General features: G+C 43.2%; 1 protein-coding gene across 3 annotated transcripts in view; it reads left to right on the forward strand.

Annotated features, from left to right (window-relative positions):
- Positions 1 to 4,278: 4,278 nt before the first annotated feature.
- The window catches only part of BST1 (bone marrow stromal cell antigen 1), a 28,675-nt gene continuing 13,147 nt past the window's right edge, over positions 4,279 to 19,806 (forward strand). Inside the window, exons 1-7 of one of the 3 annotated variants that reach the window (XM_001160329.6) lie at positions 4,279 to 4,613; positions 5,975 to 6,101; positions 7,950 to 8,085; positions 12,281 to 12,363; positions 15,771 to 15,847; positions 16,193 to 16,285; positions 19,388 to 19,474. In XM_001160329.6, the coding sequence (XP_001160329.2) occupies positions 4,426 to 4,613; positions 5,975 to 6,101; positions 7,950 to 8,085; positions 12,281 to 12,363; positions 15,771 to 15,847; positions 16,193 to 16,285; positions 19,388 to 19,474 (791 nt within the window). In that variant the 5' untranslated portion in view covers positions 4,279 to 4,425. The remainder of the gene's footprint in view (positions 4,614 to 5,974; positions 6,102 to 7,949; positions 8,086 to 12,280; positions 12,364 to 15,770; positions 15,848 to 16,192; positions 16,286 to 19,387; positions 19,475 to 19,806) is intronic. The other 2 variants (XM_016951381.4, XM_009447376.4) reach the window with 2 other exon arrangements.

Raw genomic sequence — 19,806 nt, forward strand, 5'->3', positions numbered from 1 at the left:
AGATATATATAGTATAAATTTTAAAAAGCAACAGAGAAGTTGGAAGATAATGATAAATTTATATTCAAGAAAGTATAAGAAGACAAAGTAAAGAAAAAAGGGGGAAATATAGAAAATTAAAGACTAGGAAGTCTAACAAGGAAATCATTCCTATATGAGTAACAGGAATTTCAGAAAGAGAAAACAGAATTTGGAGGTGGGGAAATTACCAAAAAATTGAGAAAATATCTCAGTATTTAAAGACACGAGTTTGTAGGTTAAAAGGGCTCATGGATTGTCCAGTACAATGAAAAACAACTACTTTTGCCCAAGTTCATCTCTGAAATTTCATACTCCTAAGAATAGAAGGAAATTCTGAAAATTTCCAGATAGAAAAAAACAGGCCAAAGAATAAAAAACAAAACAAACAACAAAAAAGGTCAAATAAACAGGAATAGGAAAATGGGTTCAGATTTCTCAACAGCAACACAGAAAACAATGGAACACAGTCTTCAAAATTTTGAAGGGAAATGCTTTCCAATGCAAAAATGTACCCAACCAAATTCTCAATCAAGTGTGAGGTTAGAATAATGACACTTTGAATTCTTATGCAAAAATCTCAGACATCCAATCAAATTCTCAATTAAGTGTGAAGGTAGAATAATGACATTTTGAATTCTTATGCAAAAAATCTCAGAAAGTTTAGTCCCTGTGTGTCTTCTCAAGAAGCTATTGGAAGATGTGCTCCATAAAACGAGAAAGAGAAGGATGTGAGATCTAGTTGTATTAGTTCGTTTTCATGCTGCTCATAAAGACACACCTGAAACTGGGAACAGAAAGAGGGTTAATTGGACTTACAGTTCTGCATGGCTGGGGAGGCCTCAGAATCATGGCATGAGGTGAAAGGCACTTCTTACATGGCAGCGGCAAGAGAAAAATGAGGAAGAAGCAAAAGTGGAGACACCTGATAAACCCATCAGATCTTGTGAGACTTATTCACTATCACCAGAATACCAGAATAGCATGGGAAAGACCGGCCCGCATGATTCAATTACTCCCACCCTGCCTCCCCACCCCCGCCCCAACCTAGCTCTCTCCCACAACACGTGGGAATTCTGGGAGATACAATTCAAGTTGAGATTTGGGTGGGGACACAGCCAAACCATATCATTCCACCCCTGGCCCCTCCAAATCTCACATCCTCACATTTCAAAACCAATCATGCCTTCTCAACAGTCCCTCAAAGTCTTAACTTCAACATTAGCCCAAAAGTCCATAGTTCAAAGTTTCATCTGAGACAAGGCAAATGCCTTCTGCCTATGAGCCTGTAATATCAAAAGCAAGCTAGTTACTTTCTAGATAATGATTACCTCCAGGGTAAACAAGAGGTTTACAACAAATAAAATGTCATAATGTCCCAAACAGAATAATGTCCCAAACAGAAACATCAAGAAATAGCATATAGGTATTGTATTAGTCTGTTCTTGCATTGCTATAGATACCTGAAACTGCTCATTTATAAGAAAAAGAGGTTGAATTGGCTCACAGTTCTGCAGGCTGTAGGAAGCATAGTGGCTTCTGCATCTGGAGAGGCTTCAGGAAGTTTCCAAATGTGGTGGAAGGCAAAGGGGGAGCAATGGGTCTTACACGGTGGCAGCAGGGAGCAAGAGAGAGGGAGGAGGTGCTACACACTTCTTTTTTTTTTTTTTTTTTTGAGACAGAGTCTTACTCTGTCACCAGGCTGGAGTGCAGTGGTGAGATCTCAGCTCACTGCAACCTCCACCTCCCAGGTTCAAGTGATTCTTCTGCCTCAGCCTCCCGAAGAGCTGGGACTACAGGCGCGTGCCACCACGCCCAGCTAATTTTTGTATTTTTAATATAGATGGGGTTTCACCATGTTGGCCAGGATGGTCTCGATCCGTGATTCCCAACACACCCCCCCCCCCCACCAGCCTCCCAAACTGCTGTGATTACAGGTGTGAGCCACGGCGCCCTGCCAGTGCTACACAGTTTAAAACAACCAGATCTCACTTACTATCATGAGAATAGCAACAAGGGGATGGTGCTAGACTATTCTTGAGAAACCCACACCCATGATAAAATCACCTCCCACCAGGCCCCACCTCCAACGATGGGGATTACAATTTAACATTAGATTTGGTGGGACGAGCCATGCCAGGGATGCCCCAAAATTACTAAACTAAAGGGAAAAGTCAGGCTGGGAACTGCTCAGGGCAAACCTGCCTTCCATTCTATTCAAAGTCATTCAGCTGCTTGCTGAGATATATGCATATTCTGATGGCCTTCTTTGGAAAGGCTTATCAGAAACTCAAAAGGAGGCAGCCATTTGTCTCTCACCTACCTGTGACCTGGAAGCCCCCTCCGTGCTTCGAGTTGTCCCCGCCTTTCTGGACAGAACCAATGTACTTCTTACATATATTGATTGATATCTCATGTCTCCCTAAAATGTATAAAACCAAGCTGTGCCCTGACCACCTTGGGTACATGTCGTCAGGACTTCCTGAGGTTGTGTCATGGACACGCGTCCTCAACCTTGCTAAAATAAACTTTCTAAATTAATTGAGACCTGTCTGAAAATTTGGGGGTTCACACATGTTATTTAGAAATATGGAAGTAAACACAGGAACAAAACTTGAAAGAATTAAAAATGCTTTCCTCTGGAAAGTGGATTTAACTTAAGGAGGAACTGAACAGGAGAATGCGGATTTTGGTTACAGAAAAAAAGAGATTCAAATAAAACAGTAGAGAACACCTGTTCTGTCTTCCCTTGTTTTTATCAAGTGCTTGCCAGGCACTCAAAGTTCATTGCTGTCATTATTGTAAGAATTGAGGACTTGGGCCTCCACGTGGTATTCTATTAATACTGGCTCTTTTTTTTTTTTTTTTTTTTTTTTTTTGAGACGGAGTCTCGCTCTGTTGCCCAGACTGGAGTGCAGTGGCCTGATCTCGGCTCACTGAGAGCTCTGCCTCCTGGGTTCACGCCGTTTTCCCGCCTCAGCCTCCCGAGTAGCTGGGACAACAGGCGCCCGCCACCGCGCCTGGCTAATTTTTTGTATTTTTAGTAGAGACAGGGTTTCACCGTGTTAGCAAGGATGGTTTCGATCTCTTGACCTCGTGATCTACCCGCCTCGGCCTCCCAAAGTGCTGGGATTACAGGTGTGAGCCGCCGCGCCCGGCCAATCCTGGCTCTCTTAAACTGAACATCTCCAGGATTTTGCATCTATCAGGAAGGGAGATTGTGACCTCTGACAAGTTACAGTCGGCGGTAGGTCTCCATGGAGAATTGGTTCCAGGACCCTCCTGGATACCAAAATCCACAGATGCTCAAGTCCCTTATATTAAATGGTGTAGTATACAGTATTTGCACATCCTCTTCTATAATTCACGTCATCTCCAGTTTCCTTGTAATATCAAATACTATGTAATTGTTACATAAGTAGTTGTTACATTGGATTATTTAGGGAATGATGACAAGGAAAAAAAGTCCGTACATGTTCAGTACAGATGCAAGCATTCTTTTTTTCCTCAAATGTTTCTCATCCGTGGTTAGCTGAATTTGGATGATGAATCCGCAAATCTGGAGGGCCGAACATGCTTAACTTCCCTGAGTTTATCCGTTGTTAAAGCGAGAAAAATTACAAACTTAGCTAGGAAGGGTGTTGCGGAAAGTAATGAATATTATACTTGCAAAGTGCTTGGCACGTTGTTGTGGTTATTATTTCCTGAAAACAAAAAAACACCACTTATTGGTTGGTGTGAAAGAGGGCATCTGTCAAAGTTGTCGTCCTTTGGAGCCAGAAAAGTATTTCTTCTGATGATGACTGACCTCTCCTCACCTCTCCTTCAACCTTGCGGCTTCTTTGGGGCTCCCTCCCCGTGGACAGCGGTCAAGATTAGCCTGGGCCACAGTGCACTGGTCCTGTCCTGGGTGATGTTCCAAGCTCACTCTTTTTTAATTTTATTTATTTATTAATTTTTTTTTTAGACAGAGTCTCACTCTGTCGCCCAGGGCTGGAGTGCAGTGGTGCAATCACTGCTCGCTGCAGCCTCGATCCCCTGGGGTCAAGCCTCCTCACATCTCAGCCTCGCAGGTAGCTGAGACTACAGATGCGCACCACCAGGACCAGCTAAGTTTTGTATTTTTTTGTAGAGAGGCGGTTTCTCACCTATATGTTACTCAGGTTTGTCTCGAACTCCTAGACTCAAGCGATCCGCCCGTCTAGGCCTCTCTAAGTGCTGGGATTACAGGCACGAGCCGCCGCGCCCCGCCCCGCGCTCAGTCTTGAAATAGTCTGGAACGGGAAACGGCAAACAGCGAGATATCCGAGCCAGAGTCCCGCCCTGCATCAGTTTGCGGAACCGCCTTGGTAGAAGGAGAGAAGGGGAGTGGAGGAAGCACGGGACTGGAGGGACCAAAGTTCCCCGATGGCGGCCCAGGGGTGCGCGGCATCGCGGCTGCTCCAGCTGCTGCTGCAGCTTCTGCTTCCACTGCTGCTGCTGGCGGCGGGCGGGGCGCGCGCGCGGTGGCGCGGGGAGGGCACCAGCGCACAGTTGCGGGACATCTTCCTGGGCCGCTGCGCCGAGTACCGCGCACTGCTGAGTCCCGAGCAGCGGTGAGGCAGTCGGCCGGGTGGAAGGGGAGCCGGAAAGAGGCAACGGTGGGGAGGGCCTGGGGAGGGGAAAACTGGCGCTAAAGGTCGGGGTGAGGGGGCAATGAGAGAGGCCTTGAGGGGAGAGGTGAGTGTGGAGACAGCGATGGTCCTGAACGATGGGGCGAGTGAGGAGGGGGCTGTGAAGTGTGCCTGCAGGTGAGGGCTGCGCTGTGCGGGGTCTAGAGTGTGTGTGTGTGTGTGTGTGCGCGCGCGCGCACACACACACTCTAGAGGTGAGGGGTGTGTGCGTGTGTTCTAGAGGTGAGAGGGGTGTGTGTGTGTGCGCTCTAGAGGTGGGAGGTGTGTGTGTGCTCTAGAGGTGAGGGATATGTGTGTGTGTGGTCTAGAGGTGAGGGATGAGTGTGTGGTATAGAGGTGAGAGGTGTGTGTGTGTGTGTGTGTGTGTGAGTGTGAAGGAGGGTGGAGAGGTATCCCTCTAGAAGTGAGGGTGGGGTAGAGGTGAACTGGGTAACAGCCCATTGCCACCCAGCAGATGTTTAGTCTGAATACTCAGAACCCAGAATGTGGTCTCAGGTTGGAATTCCTTGAGTCCAGTCCTTCCAGAATTCAAATTTCAGATCCCCTAAATCTGGAGGATTTCTGAAGTTTGGGTCTTTCTTGCCAGCGCTGCATTTCTTACTGATTTTTGTTCCTTCTGTGGCCCCCCTTTTCTTATGTTTGTGATGTCTCTTTCTTGTGCTGATCATTTTTATTGTCGCACATTTCAGGCAAATAAGAAACAGCAGAGAACCACCTGTGTTACACACCACGCAATATGAGAAACAAAGTTACAAATGCTATGGGAAATATTTTTTGAAAACTAGCATGGACCTCAAGAGGGGCTTGCACTGGAGGGTGCACCTGCTTTGCCAGAGGTGGAAGCCTTTTGCAGCATTGGGCCTCCCTCCTAACACTACACATCCTGCTGGCTGCCTGGCCTCACCTGGTCCCCGAGCTCCACACCGGACCTGGACAATGAGACTGGCCCCACCGTTAGGTCTAAATGAAGAGGCACCTGCTGTATAGTTGACTAAATTTGTCACCTCCTGCTCGGTGCCATTTCTGCTTGTCTCTGTGAGCCTGGGGCAAGGCTGTATTCCTTAGCTCTGAGAAATCTGTGCAGTGCCTTCAGAGAGACAATTCCAGTGTCAGATTTCTGAATCTGTCACCTAAGCCATGACAATTCGTTGTCTTTTTTGTAAGCCTACTTCTGCAGTTACTATATGAAAAATCTCTTGTAAAGCTCTTAGACAAATGGGCATACTTCACAACACATTATGACGTGCATGTGTGTGTTCTTCCCAACTTGTACTTTTGCACAGGAACAAGAACTGCACAGCCATCTGGGAAGCCTTTAAAGTGGCGCTGGACAAGGATCCCTGCTCTGTGCTGCCCTCAGACTATGACCTTTTTATTAACTTGTCCAGGCACTCTATTCCCAGAGATAAGGTAACACCACAACCATCTTGGGTAAAACTGTGTTCTCTGTCTCTACAGAAATGGATGGTGCATGGGCCAGGTTGACATTAGCTGTCCCCTGCATCCTGCAATGTCACAGAAACATCAGGCAGCACACATAATGTGTGTGCTGAGCTCTCTGTGGGAAGCTAGCTTTGTTTCTGTATTAGTCCGTTGTCACATTGCTATAAAGAAATGCCTGAGACTGGGTAATTTATAAAGAAAAGAGGTTTAATTGGTTCACAGTTCCACAGGCTGTACAGGAAGAATGGCAACATCTACTTCTGGGAGGCCTCTGGGAGCTTTTACTTCAGCAGAAGGCAAAGTGGGAGCAGGTGTCTTACATGGCATGAGCAGGACCAAGGGCAGAGGGAGGTGCCACAGGCTTGTAAACAACTGGATCTTCTGAGAACTCCCTCAGGAGAACAGCAGCAAAGGGGGAAATCCACCCCCATAATCCAATCACCTCACACCAGGCCCCACCTCCAACATAGGGGATTACAATTTTACAAGAGACACAAATCCAAATCATATCAGTTTCCAACAGTGATTCTAGGAAGAAAATTTCCTAAGTTAGCAAGTTAGTGTGAGAATCAACATGAGGACATCAGGACATGGCCATACCTGTCACACTGGGCCTCCACATCTGGCCAGTTCTAAATAACCTTCATCCTAACTGGCCCAATGGCCTGAACCTTGAGTAATTCAGAAAACTCTCAATCTCAGTATCCTCCCGGGAGACCAGTCTCTCCATTTAACGGGTCTTAAGATTATATTTATTTAGTACCAGTTTATTTAAGAAAACCACATATCTATATTCTGTCTACACTCTCAGGTCTAATAAAATGAAAATAATGAGAAAATTTCCATAAAACCCTTGCTTAAAACAATACCTCAAGTTTAAGGAATGCTAGACACCATTTTTGTTTCTGTGACATAAACATTGTTAACCTGATTTTTTCCATTGTGTGTTATTTGTAAAGGCAAGTAAATGGAACTGTGAGGTTCAAAGATAGAATAGACTGAAAACATGATTTTTGAGTATATGCTGTTTTTTGAACCTTGCTGCCTTCCTGTCACTAAAAGTGGGGAAGCTGACTTTTTAACCTTCTGTTTCATAGATTCGGTGCTAGTTGATGAACTCAGTAAATACTTCCGGGGCTATTTGTTAGCCGGTCATTGGTGCTAAGGGTTAAGGATGTAACAGTGAAAAACAGCCCCCACCCTTGGGGACCTTCTAGTCTAAATATAAACTGATTGGACTACTGAGGGTCAGATGAAATAGTGACTGGGGGATTTGTGTTATTGTTATATAAAAACACTATGGTGGAAACTATAAAGTATAATATAAAAGCAATGTGTTTTTGAGGCACTTGACACTTTAGGAAGTGCTTTTTGTGACTGCTTATTAACCTGGTCACAGCTGTGGAAGAAGAGAAAGGGCTCATGCTCTGCATTTTCCAGAAGTAGAAACTGAGAAACAGGGAGATTGCATGCCTTGCTCAAGGTTACATATCTAATACATGACAGAGCCAGGATTCCAGCCCAGGTCCCTTGATCATTTTTAATATAGGGGATCTTACTACATGCATGTATATTTAGTACTAGTGAGAAAATATTCCACTAACATTTGCATGATACCCTGGGAATAAAGGGAGGAGAGATGCTAGCAGTCTTTGAATGAATAAATAAAGACAACGAAAAAGAACGTTCAGTTGTTGTGCAGCAGGTCAGAGTTGAATGAGAACTGGATTGCCCAACTTGCCTTGATGATATTGTGCCTGAGGAGTCGGTTTTGATTTTGTTTTGTATTTTGATGTTTTGTTTGTCTTTCCTTAGTCCCTGTTCTGGGAAAATAGCCACCTCCTTGTTAACAGCTTTGCAGAAAACACCCGTCGTTTTATGCCCCTGAGCGATGCTCTGTATGGCAGGGTTGCAGATTTCTTGAGCTGGTGTCGACAGGAAAATGACTCTGGTAAGACTTCTGCACAAATCACAGGAGACTTAAGAACTCCTATTTACTATGCATTACCATTTGTGCTAAATGCTTTCATATGCATTTATTTCACTTGATCCTCTCCGAGTCCTCTGAGATAAGTGGCAAGAATAGTTAATAATAACAATACTAGAGAATACTTAACTTTGCAGGTGCCAGTCTAAGCACTCTCTCTCTCTCTCTCTCTCTCTCTATATATATATATATACATATATATACACATGTATATACATATATATACACACATATATATATACATATATATACATATCTATATCTATATATACACACATACTCATTTGATGCCCACAACAGCCTCATGGGATCCTATCATAATCCCCATTTTGATAAATGAGGAAACTGAGGCACAGCAAGATTAAGAAATCTGCTCAGGGGGCATAGCTAGTAAGCAGCAGACAGTCTGACTCCAGAGCCCATTTTCTCAATTTTGCACAACTCTGCCTTACTATCCTCATTTGTCCAGAGGGGGAAGCTGAGGCTTAGGGAGGTTAAATGATTGGAAGTGGTAAGGCTGGGTCTCAGTCCTGTCCTGATGGATTCTGAAGCCTGTGCTCTGTAACACCACTCTAGGCCGCCGGCAGATATTTCGAGATCCAAGTCACAAGGAAAGTTAGAGTCACAAGAGCTGGCCTGAATGTTCTGCAAACACTCCTCATTCATCCAACTGTGGTGCTAGGAGCTGGAGACACAGCAGTCCCCATCTTCAGGGAGCTTATAGCCTCATGGGGGATATCAGCTCGAGTGATATGGGCTATAATGCAGGAAAAATTGTGTGCTGAGGAGTAGCAGAGTGAGACACCAGCCTCCACCAGATCATCAGGGAAGCCTCAGAAGGGAGGCTAGCAAGGAAAGGAGGTTAGGGAGTGTTCCCATTATGAAGACTGGAGATCCTTCCTGGGTATCAGAGTTACTTCAAAAGTTAACCTAATATCAGGCCGGGCATGGTGGCTCAGGCTTGTAATCCCAGCACTTTGGGAGGCCGAGGTGGGTGGATCATTTGAGGTCACGAGTTCGAGATTAGCCTGGCCAACATGAAGAAATCCCAACTCTACTAAAAATACAAAAAAATTAGCCAGGTATGGTGGTGCATGCCTGTAATCACAGCTACTCGGGAGGCTGAGGCAGGAGAATCCCTCGAACTCTGGAGAAGGAGGTTGCACTGAGGCGAGATCATACCACTGCACTCCAGCCTGGATGACAGAGTGAGACTCGGCATGAAAAAAAAAAAAAAAAAAAAGAGTTAACCTAATATCAGTTCTGTTTATTTCTCCTCCATTCATTTGTCCATCAAACTAAAATTTATAGTGTCTACTATGTGCCAGACCCTCATCTTCTAGACAGTAGGAAAACAGCAGAGAATAAAACATGAAATTAATACCCCATGCTTACATTATAGGAGGGCAGATAAGACAATAAACAGGCAAGTGAAATATATAGACTGCCTTAAGATTATAAGGGCTATGGAGAAAAATAAAACAGGTAATAAGGACAAAAAAGATTGAGGGTGGAGGGCCTGGGAAAGGAAAGTGTTGCATTTTTACCTAGATGCTGAGGGAAAACCTCACTGATAAGCTGATATTTGAACAAGGACCTGAAGGAGATGAGAAAGAGCATTTTCTGATGGGAGAACAGCAATTGCAAAGGCCCTGAGGTGGGAGCGTGTGTGACATATTTAACAGCAAAGAGGACAGTGGGCAAAGAGGAAAGTGTGAGCTATGAGGCTAGAGGAATAAAGGAGGGCCAGGTGGCACAGGATGTTGTGAGGCCTCTGCTTTTCACTGTGAGTGAGACAGGCAGCATTGCAGGTTCCACGTCAAATGGACACAGCCATTCTTTCAATGGAGAACTTCCAGGAAGCTTTTGTTTGATGATGCTGCAGAGGGTGGGGAGAAGGAGGGGAGGAATGTGATGAAAAACACATAAAGAAAGGGAGAGCCTTCCAGAAAACCACCAGTTATTTCTTCTTCACCTCGCTGCCCTTTTCTATCTATGCCCTCCTATCAGGGCTCTTTGTTTCAGAAAGAAGTGAAGTCCAGCAGTTCAGGTCAGCTAAATAACCATATGTGTATGTCATGGAATCCTGTGGGGCCAGCAGCAATGGTGATGGGGTTTTTTATTTATTGACCCAGAAAGAGGCATATTTTTAAGCAAAAAATCAATTTACATAACCCTGTGATTGGTATGAGGCTATTCAAATAAAAACACATATACACAATACATCTATGTAAATAAACACAGAAAAAAGTCAAGAAAATAGCAAAGCCAAACCATTGACAGCAGCTCTTTTTTATTTTATTTATTTATTTATTTATATTTTAAAATCATTATTATTTTTTGAGGCAGCGTCTCACTCTGCCGCCCGGGCTGTAATGCGATGGTGTGATCCTAGCTCATTGCAGCCTTGAACTCCTGTGCTCAAGCGATCCTCTTGCCTCAGCCTCTTAAGTAGCTGGACTACAGGCACACACCACCACACTAGGCTGTTTTTAAAATTATTTTTGTAGACACATGGTCTTGCCATGTTGCCCAGGCTGGTCTTGAACTCCTGACTTCAAATAATCCTCCTGCCTCAGCCTCCCAAAGCACTGGCATTACAGGCCACTGTACCTGGCCTTGGTGCTTTTTTAAATTTTAATTTTAATTTTATTTTTGATTGACTCAAAAAATTGTATGTATTTATGGCATACAATGTGATGTTTTATACATATATACATTGTGTAATGATCAAATCAGGGTAATTAGCATATCAATCATCTTAAACATTTACTATTTCTTTGTGGTGAGACATTCAAAATCCTCTCTAGTTATTTTGAAATATACAATACACTATTGTTAGCTATGGCCACTCTATTGTGCATTACAGCCCCAGTACTTATTCCTCCTATGTAACTGTAATATTGTTGACCAACCTCTTCCCATCTCCCTTATCCATTCCCCTCTCCAGCCTCTGGTAGCCACTATTCTACCCCCAACTTCTATGAGATCAGCTTTTGAAGATTCCACTTTCAAGTGAGATCATGCAATATTTGTTTTCCTGTACCTGGCTTATTTCACTTGACATAATGTCCTCCAGGTTCATCCATGTTGTTGCAAATGGCTCAATAGTATTCCATTATGCATATATGCCATATTTTCTTTCTTTTTTTTTTTTGAAACGGAGTCTCTGTGTGTCACCCAGGCCAGAGTGCAGTGGCACGATCTCAGCTCACTGCAGCATTCGCCCCCCAGGTTCAAGCGATTCTCCTGCCTCAGCCTCCTGAGCAGCTGGTACTACAGATGCGTGCCACCATACCTGGCTAATTTTTGTATTTTTAGTAGAGATGGGGTTTTACCACATTGGCTAGTCTGGTCTTGAACTCCTGACCTCAGGTAATCCACCCGCCTCAGCTTCCTAAAATGCTGAGATTACAGGCGTGAGCCACTGTGCCCAGTCTATTTTATCTATTAATCAGTTGATGGACACAGATTGATTCCACATCTTGGCTATTATGAATAATGCCATTAATAGCAGTTTTTGCTAGGAATATGAGGTCAACTTGTAGATTAGAAATTTTTTTTCTTTATAGAGTATATGGTAAGTACATCCCACATCCCATTGATCTGCTAGGGTCTTTAATCTGTCCTTAAACATTTTAAAATGTAATACATTTTAACATTTTATATATTTTTCAATTGTATAAAATTTCTGTTTCTGGCTAAGCACTATCACTTTCTTAATCCTTTTTTTCCTGGCATTTACTACTAAGATAATGGCTAACAATTTAATTTTTGGAGACGGCTCTTCTCCCAATAAAGCAAAGGTTTTTGTTGTTGTTGTTGTTTGTGGGTTTTTAAACATTGTTGAGAAATAACCCAGCTAATACACTGATGCTCAGTGGTCAGCTAGACTCACTCACTAGCCAGCTATTTAGTTCTCTGCCTTCCTCACATTTGTGATGAGCAAAATGACCAGCGTCTTTAGTATCATGGACAAGGTGGTCCCTCACCAGGCTCCTTGTGGATTGAGTGGGAAGAACTGTGGATGTTAAACTTGTACACATTGTACAGAATGGAAGCTAAGTATACGTCATGGAACTGGGATATATTGTAAGTTAATTCTTCTCTGAGATAGATAATCTTTGGAATAAAATGTGTTTGTCTACTTACCCCTTAGGACTCGATTACCAATCCTGCCCTACATCAGAAGACTGTGAAAATAATCCTGTGGATTCCTTTTGGAAAAGGGCATCCATCCAGGTAATGCTGGGATGATATCTGAGTGGTTGAGCATGTGTGGGACCCATAGAGATGGAACATAGTCATTCAGAGTCTGGGCCCCAGGTCATCACTCAACTTCTCTGAGCCTCACTTTCCACTTTTACCACATCATGATTCATGCTCTTTGCTATATAAAGTTGTGAGAATTTAAGGAAATAAAATACTTAATGCAGTGCCTGGCACGGAGAAAACATTCTGTAAATGTTAGCTATACATGAGGGTTTTAATTAGTCATTATTATTTCCATTATGTCCTGGTTATCATTAGTATTTCAAATCAATGATTTTGATTGCTACGTAAAATGGGGCAACTCCTGCTTTATGGAAGACCCTAGGATGCTGGAGATCAATTTGTGGGGATCAGAAATGTCCACAAGACTAATATTAATGGGAGAGGAACTGATAGGAGATGGAGGATAAGCTGGAGACACAGAAATGGTCCCCTGAAGGTAGGTCTGTTTCCCAGAGAATGATGTCACCAGAGTTGATGACAGCTATCTGTAGCTATAACATGCCAGTGACTACAGCTGACACTCTCTGTCATGAGAATTAGAATAGAGATTACAAATAAAGAGGGTTAAGTTCTTAGTTCAGTGCCTGGCAAAGAGCTGTTGACTATTAAACATTAGCTAGGTTGACCAGGTGGATGTCAGGCCACTTCCACCCACCACCGCCAACCCCCTTTCAGGACTATCCATGTCTTTTTCAGTCCCATCTTCTACCCTAGATCCTCAGGTATCCACTAGGTTGATTGTTAGTCAGGGTGAGAAGGACCTTGGCCAAATCCTCCATGGTGGCTGCAGTTTGGAGCTAAGCAGGGGGTCCCTCCCAGATAAAACATATTCTGTTAATTATTGTGCTCTGCTGCCCACCCCAAGAGAGCACCATTTGCTCCCACTACCTGTAGGTTTCATCTTGAGCACAGACTCCAGTCAGTTGGCAGTGGCTGCCAGGGCCCCTCATTGAGAACTGGGAGGCTACAGAGATGTCATCATCTGAAAGTGGGATCAAACAGTAACTCAGGAGAGATGTCAACATTACATGTAAAGGAACCATGTATTTTACCCAGTGGATCTGCCAGACTTCCAAGAGTGTGCTGCAAACCACCACCTTATACTTCCTCCAGTTCTATAATGGAAATCTCATACTAGTGCCCACATTTTTTGAGAACTTGGCATTTGCTGTGTAGTCGAAGCAAGAGGAGAGGTAGTGTGGTATAGTGATGGGAAGCAGATTTGAACTTTAGCAGATAGGTATTCAATAAATGTTAGCAGTCATTATTTTAAATATTTTCATCTCTTTTTTTTTTTTTTTTTTTTTTGAGACGGAGTCTCACTCTGTCGATCTTGGCTCACTGCAACCTCTGCCTCCCGAGTTCAAGTGATTCTCCTGCCTCAGCCTCCCGAGTAGCTGGGACTACAGGCGTGTGCCACCATGCCCAGCTAATTTTTGTATTTTCAGTAGAGACAGGGTTTCACCATATTGGCCAGGATGGTCTTGAACTCCTGACCTCATAATCCACCCGCCTCAGCCTCCCAAAGTGCTAGGATTACAGGCGTGAGCCACTGTGCCTGGCCAAATAGTTTCATCTTTATGACAATTCTGTGAGGCAGAGACTTTTAACACCCTTATTTTACAGATAATAAAGTAAGGTACAGAGAGGTCAAGAAGCTTTACTAGGATTATGGAACTGACAAGTAGGGGAGCTAGGATTTGAAACCAGGCAGGCTGGCTTGAGATCAGACTTTCAACCACAACGTTATACAGCCTTATTGCATTGACATACTTTTTATTTTTATTTTTATCTTTTTTTTTTGAGACAGAGTCTGTCTCTGTCACCCAGACTGGAGTGCAGTGGTACATTCCCAGCTCACTGCAACCTCCACCTCCTAGGTTCAAGCGATTCTCACACCTCAGCCTCCCGAGTAGCTGGGACTACAGGTGCGTGTCACCATGCCCAACTAATTTTTGCATTTTTAGTTGAGACGGGTTTTTGCCATGTTAGCCAGACTGGTCTCAAACTCCTGACCCCAGGTGATCTGCCCACCTCAGTCTCCCAAATGGCTGAGATTACAGGTGTGAGCCACCGCGCCTGACTCTGCACACATTTTTTTTTAAATATTTTTTTCTTTTTGTCAGTGTAATAGCTGCTCATAATAGTGAATGACACATATAGAAAATATAAATTAATCACCCACGTTCCTGCCACCTAAAGGCAACCCATTTAGCATAGTGGTGATCAGGTACTGGCATTTAAGAATTTAACTATGACTGTTAGCACTATTTGGAAGCAATCTAAGACATGGATGACATGGAGTGTATTGTTTGGTATTGAGTATCACTTTGCTAGGGAGTGAATCCAGCCACCTATACGTCAGTGCCACATATTTCACCTCTACACCTCCTTCATTCTAGTATAAACATTTTATGAGGGAAATTACATGCTCCAGTAGTATTCTCAAGTGGAGATTTTGGAATTTCTGTGGACCTGTCTCTCCCTTGGGAATTCCTGGACTTCAGCCCATGTATTTTTCACACAGTAGAGCCCATGCCCCTCAAATGACTGTTGCATTTTGCTTTGAAAGTAAATACTTCCTATGCTATTGCAAATACTTTGTATACAGACTTTTACTAATGGCTGGTTAAGATTTCAGACCCTTAAGTATCATAGTTTACTTACCATTCCCTTGTTGTTGAGTATTTTGTATTAGTTACAATATTTCAGTATTATGAGGAATTGCTGCACTATACATCTTTGTGCACAATGCTCCTGGTAGTCCTTAGTGCTGTTTGCCAAATATTTCTGGCTTGTCTTCTGAGCCCACGGTTTGCACTCCCTGCCTCATGAAATTATTTACATGTGACTTACACCGGCCAATCAGTTGCGAGCGGGAGTGTGACTTTTGGGTGGAAGCCTTTAAGAAGTGGTCTATGATTTGTCACTGTCTCCTCCCTTTCCTGGCAATCAGATATTTTGCAGATGTGTCCCAGAATGAGGACACTTGAAACAAAACCCCAGTGGGCCTGTGATAAACATGTAGTGTGAGCATGATATAAATCATTGTTGTTAAAGCCACTGCAGTTTCGAGGTTCTTTGCTAAGGGAGCACAAGCTAGTTTATTCCAGCTGATAAGATACTGTGTATTTTCTATTATCTTCTTAGGGTAGATTCCCAGACATGGATTACTGAGTCTATGAGGTTTTTGACATTTCAAGGCAATTTGCTTTCCAAAATAAACCAGTTTGCATTTCTACTAAGCCATATGAAATGCCACATTTATCATATCCTTGCCATTATTTAGAACTGACAATTTGTAAAAAATGCACATTTCATAGCAGAAAAATGTCACGTCTTTATTTGCTAAAAATACTTGGTTCTTCTCGTAGTATTCCAAGGATAGTTCTGGGGTGATCCACGTCATGCTGAATGGTTCAGAGCCAACAGGAGCCTATCCCATCAAAGGGTAAGAACACCAGCACATTCAAACACAAGAGAGAATGCCAAAATATTTATTTAATTGTTTTAAATAGAGGCTAAAGAAAATTATCCTAGTCCCCAATCTCATGCTTGCTTCTGTAAATTCAGGTAAAGCAAAACAGATGAATGACCTGGTGATCAGAGCCATGTCTATAGAGTTAAACCATTAACAGCTGATGAATACAGGAATAAAAAGTAACCTAAAAATAAAAGCTAAAGACGAAAAACTTCTAAAAGCTCTTTATTTTTTTTAAGAAAGGTAATGTGTAAATTAACAACTGAAATGGAAAAGATATCATATTGCTTTAGGGCTTCAAGAAATGTTTCTCAGTTTTTTTGCAGATTATGAAATTCCAAACCTCCAGAAGGAAAAAATTACACAAATTGAGATCTGGGTTATGCATGAAATTGGGGGACCCAATGTGTAAGTTATGGTGATATTGATGATGATAATTGCACAAGTTTGTTTTTCTTGTATATGATATGATAAAATTCGTTTAACATTTTCAGTTTAGGGGAAATGACAGCCTTCTTTGCTTCTAATGGGGTTGGTAGAGAAAGACAAAAGCTTGACTTTCTGGGAATGCCACTAGCCAGTCCCGAGCCCAGAGAGAAAGCCTCCTTTATCCAGGATATTCTTCTCAGCCAGCGAAGACAGTGTTCCTTTCTGAATGACCTTGGTAGCTTTGGATGGGTGAGTTCCTTATGCATTTGTGAGGGTCTAAGCCAGTTTCTCCTTCTGATCATTTGAAATTCAAAAGCCCTCACCACTGGTTCTCAGAATTAACCTAGGGACTCTATAATTAAGACGTCATTCTCAGAGAACAACCAGCTCTTCAACTGGGTCTTGAATAACTGGTTGAGAAAGCTTTTATGATCCACATTTTCTGGGAAACCACGAGTTTACATGTAAATGCAAACTTAAACTCATTCCTCTCAGCAGTAAAGAGCACTGCTGGCACAAACTCAAGATAAAAAAGTTAAACTGATTTGGTTTAAAGACAAGCCAACAAGGCCACAGCCTAAATAAAGCTGGACAGCCATGATGGAGCTTCAGAAGCAAGCTGAGGCCTTGTCCTTCAGAACAGTCCCTCCGTGCTACATGGAGGAAGGTATTACTAACCCCGAGGAGTGCAGGTCCCATTGAAAGTGTTTAGGAGAACTTCAGTGAATTCCCTGTGTCCGTGTTGGCCCCCAGGACTTTCTAAGACTCACCATATAAGGGGTTATTTTTCCCGTCTCTTAGGCAATAGATTGTGATAAATTTGCAAACTACTTAATTACGTAAGTTATACCAAGATCTGCATTCCCCTTCTCAGAAGACAAATTATACTTATTTTTGCATGCATGAAAAACGTGTATCGTTGGTCTTATTTTTGTGAGAAGTTGCTCTCTCTAGAAGTTATACTTGCTTGTTGTTTTAATGTATCTATCTTGTTGCCCAGGCTGGAGTGCAGTGGCGAGATGTCAGCTCACTGCAACCTCCGCCTCCCGAGTTCAAGTGATTCTCTTGACTCAACCTCCCGAGTAGCTGGGATTACAGGTGTCCGTTACCACGCCCAGCTGATTTTTTGTATTTTTAGTGGAGGCAAGGTTTCACCATGTTGGCCAGGCTGGTCTTGAATTCCTGACCTCAGGTGATCCACCTGAGGCTTCAGCCTCCCAAAGTACTAGGATTACAGGCATGAGCCACCATGCCCGGCCTTTATAGTTATTTTAACAACACATTCACTTATCTCTGTGTCCAGGTGTCCTGCAGCCTAGATGTCGTTGCTTACTAAAAAGAAATTCTAAGTAGTGAGCCTGGCCCTGAGTAAGGCATTTTCCCGGGTATTGGCAAAGTTCTAAAAAATGATGTTATTCAACACTGTGCTTTCTTCATTCCTATAATGCCTGGAATTCCACTTCTGTAAAAATTTCCAATTGCTCATTTCCTCCCTGTACACTCCCCCTCTATTAATTTTATGGTGGTGAGGCTGTTTACCATCCCATTTCATGTAAACTCAGGGTCCTGCCTGTAATATACCATGCCTAATAACCACAGCTGGTGGTGTTGTGTATCTACCTCTGTTTGCGTTTGTAAATTCTCCCTGCTTAATTGTGACCATTAGTGAAAGTGGGCAAGAATCACTGTTGGTACGAGTGTGGGAAATTGCCACTCTCATACTTTATCAGGGTATAATTTGGCTGTTCCTATAAAAGCCTTAAAATGGATTCAAATCTTTGATGCCAGAAAACCTACTTTCATGAATTTATGCCAAGGGAACAAATAATTAATAATGTGTAGGAAAATGAAGTTCCAATTAGTGACTGGGCTGGTGGCATGGGAGGTAAGAATTTACCAAGACAGTTGTAGGTAAAGAAAGATAGATTTATTAGAGAAAGTATGAAAATATGTTGCAAGGATGCAACTGGCAGGTCAGCAAGAGACGAGCTGACTGCATGGAGACAAAGGCTTACTGGGCATTTTGCAGAATGGTGCTTGTGCTGTGTGCTGAAGAGCACTTGTGCAGTTCTGATAATGCCAAGGTTGCAGTGAGCTAACTTGCCTTTTTCTGTCAGCTGAGCATCTGGTGATAGGTGGGCATGGGAAGGTTGTGAGTTATTTGTGCAGGAAGCCTATGTGTCCTGGACCATGAAGAAGGTAGACTTATAGCTTATCTGCTTTGTCTTTTTGCTTTCCCCTGTTCCTGCCAGCCTGGCTCCTTTTTCCTAATTAGGACTCCACAGCAACAAAGTTTGTTGTAGTGTAAATGGTATCGAAATGAAAGAATCAACCTAGGTCTTCAACAAGAGAGGACGGGTTCCATGAGTTATGGTCTGTTTATGTAAGGGAGGCCATGCTGGAGCTAAAAATAATGGCAGAGAAGTGTGTGTGTGTGTGTGTGTGTGTGTGTATACACACACACACAGAGACAGGAGCTAAAGCAGACTACAAAACACATTGGATAGCAGAGACCCTTTGCTGTATTTTTAAAATCTTGCAGAAATAAATATATTCTAAAAGACTAGACCTATATACACCAAAATGTTAACAGAGCTATCTCTAGGGGTGTGAGATTTGGGGTAATTTTTAAAAATTTTTGTTTATTTGCATTTTCTAATATTTTAAAATGTGTATGTTTTGGTGGTTACTTAAAACTTCAAATGAATATACTGTAGTGTAGGGTGAACAAATTGGCAGGTAGCATTGTGTCGAGCCCCTGGAGCACATTGCAGATATGTGTCACTGTCTGGGGACAGACTGCACAGGTGGCTGACACCACGCACATGCACTGGCCCTGGCTCTCCCAGTGCTCCTGGCTGCCCAGCTTCAGGCCCGGTGCTGGGGTCCTCAGAGCATCGTCTCCTGGGTTCTGCAGTTTTACCGGAAGCAGCCCTTTTTAACCAGAGACATTCCAGTTTTCTTTCTGAGAGTAGAATATCCAGGAGCACATGGTCAAAAGAAATTATGTTTAACTCAGAAACAACTTCCTCTTCCTCCTCTTATTTGCTTACTTTTTAATTATATATTTTTATGTTTTAGGGAATCCTGCGGGGAAGGCAGCATGAAAGTCCTGGAAAAGAGGCTGAAGGACATGGGGTTCCAGTACAGCTGTATTAATGATTATCGGTAGGTGGCCTATATATCAATGTGCTCTTGTAGAGGTGGTGTATGATTTTGGAGGAGGTGGGCTGCCGAAAGGGTATTGATGGCTCTCAGCTCTGAAGGCCATGGTGTCTTCCGGGTGGCTTCTCGGTGTGGAGGCAAGGAGCACTTTCTGGCCTGAGTTTGGCCAGGGCCCCACCCACTGCTGTCCAGAGTCCATCTTCACGGCACTGGACGTTTAAAGAACACACAGAGCAGCACTTTCTCATTTGCTCATGCCCAGTTCTCTCCTCACTGTGCTTACTGTGCAGTGAGACGCTGGAGTACAGGGACTGAGGTTCCTATGTCTTTGGATC

The sequence above is a fragment of the Pan troglodytes genome, chromosome 3, assembly GCF_028858775.2.
Source record: "Pan troglodytes isolate AG18354 chromosome 3, NHGRI_mPanTro3-v2.0_pri, whole genome shotgun sequence".
Classification (NCBI taxonomy): Eukaryota; Metazoa; Chordata; class Mammalia; order Primates; family Hominidae; genus Pan; species Pan troglodytes.